This window comes from Dermochelys coriacea, chromosome 1 (genome assembly GCF_009764565.3).
Source record: "Dermochelys coriacea isolate rDerCor1 chromosome 1, rDerCor1.pri.v4, whole genome shotgun sequence".
Taxonomy (NCBI): domain Eukaryota; kingdom Metazoa; phylum Chordata; order Testudines; family Dermochelyidae; genus Dermochelys; species Dermochelys coriacea.
The window spans coordinates 300,386,830-300,391,394 of record NC_050068.2 but is presented as its reverse complement, the minus strand read 5'-3'; the positions used below and the strand labels follow the sequence as shown (position 1 = coordinate 300,391,394).

General features: G+C 40.1%; 1 protein-coding gene across 1 annotated transcript; it reads right to left on the bottom strand.

The window, feature by feature from the left end:
- Positions 1–207: 207 nt before the first annotated feature.
- LOC119843588 (arg8-vasotocin receptor-like) lies at positions 208–4,199 on the bottom strand. The gene is made up of 2 exons (XM_038373113.1): positions 3,284–4,199; positions 208–558 (listed from the first exon to the last, which is right to left on the bottom strand). The coding sequence occupies exons 1-2, from the start codon at positions 4,197–4,199 to the stop codon at positions 359–361; spliced, it is 1,116 nt and encodes a 371-aa protein (XP_038229041.1). The 3' UTR covers positions 208–358.
- Between the last annotated feature and the right edge of the window lie 366 nt (positions 4,200–4,565).

Below are 4,565 nucleotides of genomic sequence, written 5' to 3'. Positions count from 1 at the left end.
GTCATTACTCTTGTAGAAATCTGCTAGTTGGCAATCCAAAATTAGAGAACAGAAAGCAGTTTTTGTAGACAAAAAAGTAGTATATAAAATCGCTCTACATATCTTTTTTATAGTAGCAATAGTTATATGAATTCATTTGTCTTTTATAGCGCAATGTAACTGTTAAAAGTCAGGCTTGCACAACACTGGAATTCTTGTAATGCAGTGTATGCTACAATATTTAAGAAAAATATATTTATACCATGAAGGACAATTTTTCAACTCACTCCACTCCTTAGATAACAAAGGATAGGGATAAAATATTCCCAAAAAATGTGAATGTAATTAATGTATCAAAGCAACAAAAAGAAGTTTACATTTATAAACAAGTTAGGTTTTCTTCTGGTTCCCTGTCTACCAAATTAATGCTTCCTGTGATCCCAGATTTTTCATGAGCTGAGATGTTTTTTGACTTCTTTTTGGCACAATATGGAATGTGGCCACAAAAATACATGTAAATCCATGGATTGGCACAACTATTCAAATTACCCAGGAGCATGATGATGGTAAATGCTGCACCTAGAATGAAAGAATTGGAGAGATACCAGTGTAAATAAGACACTCCAGAAAGTAGTAATGTCCTTATAAATTGATGCTCTTTGATGTACCTGTTGTTAAATCAATTGACTTAACTGTTGTAGGATCAGTTTAGCATTTTGCAATACAGAAAAAGTTAAAATAACATTAGGAGATTTCAGTTTATTCAGTGGTTATAAAAAAAATTGTAATTCTGTGACTATCTACAATATATAATACATTGTAGCTGCATATGCATACGATGTATTTCAGAGATCAATATTTTTGTATAACTCTTCTTACCCCATATAAATCTAAAAGTAAATGTAGTTGCTTAATCTATGTAAATACTGTACCATCTCAGAAATGCATACCTGTAGAAAGAATTTTTAAAACAAAGATCAGAATGTGAGATCTTTTTCAGAAGACAAGATTATAGTCTAATTTTATAAATTTATAGCATAATGTTGTCTGATTTATATCCGTATTTGATCTTTCAACAGCTGAACATTAGAAATGAAGTTGATAGGGAGTCTGTTTTAACAAAAGAGTAGCAATATAATTTTGAAAATATTAAAATGTGTACAGCATTTTATTCTTTTGTATTTTAGTTTGTTTTCATTACAAATATCAACCCTTACACAATTTATAATTGTTCCATAGTTCACTGAAGATACTTCACTGCTAATAACATTTCAATATTCAAAAACACTTCAGAGGTTTTGTAGTGTTGCTGTTATAAATAGTAAACCAGAAATATTTATTTTATTAATTTGAATAATTATTTTATTAATTAAAGTTAAAATGCTATATTGCTTTTAATTTCCCTAATATACAAAAAAGTAACTCCATAATCTCTAAAATCACTAAATGTATATATTGATCTCTTGCTAGTACAGATAAAAGTTATAACATTTTGACTGTTTTGTTTACTAATAATTAAATGCTAATTAATCTTGGTTAGCCTTCCCTGCAGAAAAAAAAGCCTTATTGAAAGCATATGTTTATACATGTGTACACACACACACACACACACACATTAAGTAACCCCCAAGATTATTTTTGATTATGCAGTTTAATACGTTACCAGCTATTGTACATCATTAGGGCCCTATCAAATTCATGGCCATGAAAAACGCCTCATGGACTGTGAAATCTGGTCTACCCTCATGAAATCTGGTCTTTTGTGTGCTTTTACCCTATACTATACAGATTTCATGGGGAGAGACCAGCGTTTCTCAACTGGGTGTCCTGACCCAAAAGGTGTGTGGCGGGAGTGTGTTGCAAGCTTATTTTAAGGGAGTCGCAGTATTGCCACCCATACTTCTGCACTGCCTTCAGAGCTGGGAGGCCAGAAAGCAGCAGTTGCTCTGAAGGCAGCTGTGCAAATGTCAGGGTGGCAACACCGTAGCATGCCATCCTTACTTCTGTGCTGGTGCTGGCGGTGGTTCTACCTTCAGAGCTGGGCTCATGGCCAGCAGCCGCCACTCTCCAGTCACCCAGTTCTGAAGGCAGCACTGCCACCAGCAGCAGCACAGATGTAAGGGTAGCAGTACTGCAAACCCCCACACACACCCTACAACTCCTTTTTGGGTCAGGACCTAAGTTCCCTGTAAGCTACGTGACCGCACAGCAGCCTATTAAGCAATGTGCAGGCGCTCAGGGAACCCGTGCAGCCAACGTGCCGCAGCCAGGGGACAAGCGTGCCGTAGGCACCGACTTCCCCTCAGCCTGGGGGGTGCTCAACCCTGCCCTCCACCAGACCCCGCCCCCCACCTCACCCCTACCCCCAAAACCCTGCCCCTTTCTGCTCTTGCTCTGCCCCGTCCCACCTCTTCCCCACCTCCTCCCCCTTCCTCCCAGAGCTTCCTACATGCTGCAAAACAGCTGTTCATGGCAGGCGGCACTGGGAGGGAGGGGGAAGAGTTGGTCAGTGGGGCTGCCAGCAGGTGAGAGGCGCTCGGGGGTGGGGGAAGCTTGGCTGCTGGTGGGTGCTGTTCACACCCACTAATTTTTCTCTGTGGGTGCTCCAGCTGTGGAGCCCCAGCCCAGACCGGCTGCGGCTGGGGGAGGGGCACCTATGCCATGGCTCCAGCCCCAGAGCTGCTGCGGCATAAAGAGGCACCTCTCCCCCTTAGCCTAGATGCTGCTGCAAGGAGAGAGCTGCTGGAAGTCCTCTCTCTCCCTGCCATAGCCCCAGAGCCCCCTCCTGCACCCCAAACCCCTCATTCCTGGCCCTACCCCAGAGCCCGCACCCCCAGCCAGAGCCCTCACCCCCCCCAACACACCCCTAACCCTCTGTCTCAGTCATGAGCCCCCTCCCACACTCCGAAACCCTCAGCCCCACCCACACCACATGAATTTTGTTATGTGCACCAATATGTGCACCAAAATTCATTCCACACATGTGTGGGGAAAAATTAGAGGGAACACTGGTCAGGACCCCTACAATTACAACACCAGGAAATTTCAGATTTTAATATCTGAAATCATGAAATTTACAATTTTTAAAATCCTATGACTGTGAAATTGACCAAAATGGACGCTGAATTTGGTAGGGCCCTATACATCATTAATACAGTATGCAAACAAACTCATCCTTCAAATTTAATCATACATAAAATGCTTACATGTAGTTTAACCTAAATAATATGTGTGTATATATAAAGAGGAAATGAGCAATGTGGTAGTCTACTATAGTTATTGATAAGAAAAAGAAGTATCTTACCTTCAGTAACACCACTGGGGTACCATACAGACCACAACTGTACAATGAAGAAAGGTGTCCAACACAGGACATATGCAATAACTGTCACCACTGTCATTTTTACAGTCTTGATCATAGCCTTTGAAATACAGTTAATACTGCTTGCTTGGCATGGCAGGACTTGCTTCTGATTTATTGCTTCAAATTCATTCCTTTTTTTCACCTGTATGTTCATTTGTATTAATTTGCAGATCTTAACTTGGCAAATAGTAAGGATAACTGTGGGAATGAAGAAAATAGCTACAAAAATCCAAGTCACATATACCTTTAAGCCCCAAGGTTGGATGAACTCACCCCAGCATTCAAAAATATCTGGAGATATTTCAGTCTTAGAAAAGATAAATACTTGTGGAAGACTAAAAATCAGTGATATAGACCAGCTGGTGCAAATGGCAGCATTCCAAAGAGCCCTTTTCTTTTGGAAAGTGACCAAGGGATAGCATACTGCTTGATATCTGTCCACTGTCATGACCACTATCATATATGTAGAGGCAAACATGCCCAACAACTGCAAATATTTGATAGTTCTGCACAATGCATCTGGCCCTATGAAAACGTCTGTAATATCCCATATTAGTTGGGGAAGGACTTGAAAAAATGCTACCACTAAGTCCGCTATGCTCAGGTGAAGCATGAATACATACATCCTAGACAACTTCTTTCTCCTCTTCCACAATACCAGTATGAGAATAAAATTGCCCACAGATGCTGTCATAAATATTACTCCCAACACAGCAATCTCTAGCTGAGCTAATTGCTCATCTCTTTCTGGTCTTCCAACTGGATCTGACTTATTTGTCAAATTCAAGACAAGCTGAGGAAAAAGATTTTCAGTCTGATATTCATTAGCTTGCACAGGAACTGAAAAATTCTTCATCGTGCACAGAAGCCACTTACAGTAGCTGTTACTCACGACTCAGGTTGATAGCTCTGAAGTATGGGCTAGTAAATATATCAGCACTGGTTCAGGTTTCAGTGCGTCTTGAAACAAAGCTCCATGCATGAATGAACCTGATGCAGCAAACCTGCATCTTGATAGACTTCTCTCTCTTGCTAGAGTGAAAAAAGGCTTTATATAGTCTTCAAATAGAGTCTTATGTAACTTCATAATCATTTGATAGGCTGTAGTTGTCTTAGCCAATAGGAAAACAATTAATATCATTGGGATAAATATATAAATAAAATGAGAAACACAGAAACCTGAAATAATCAAATCACTTATTTCAGTGTGGCCAAAATCATA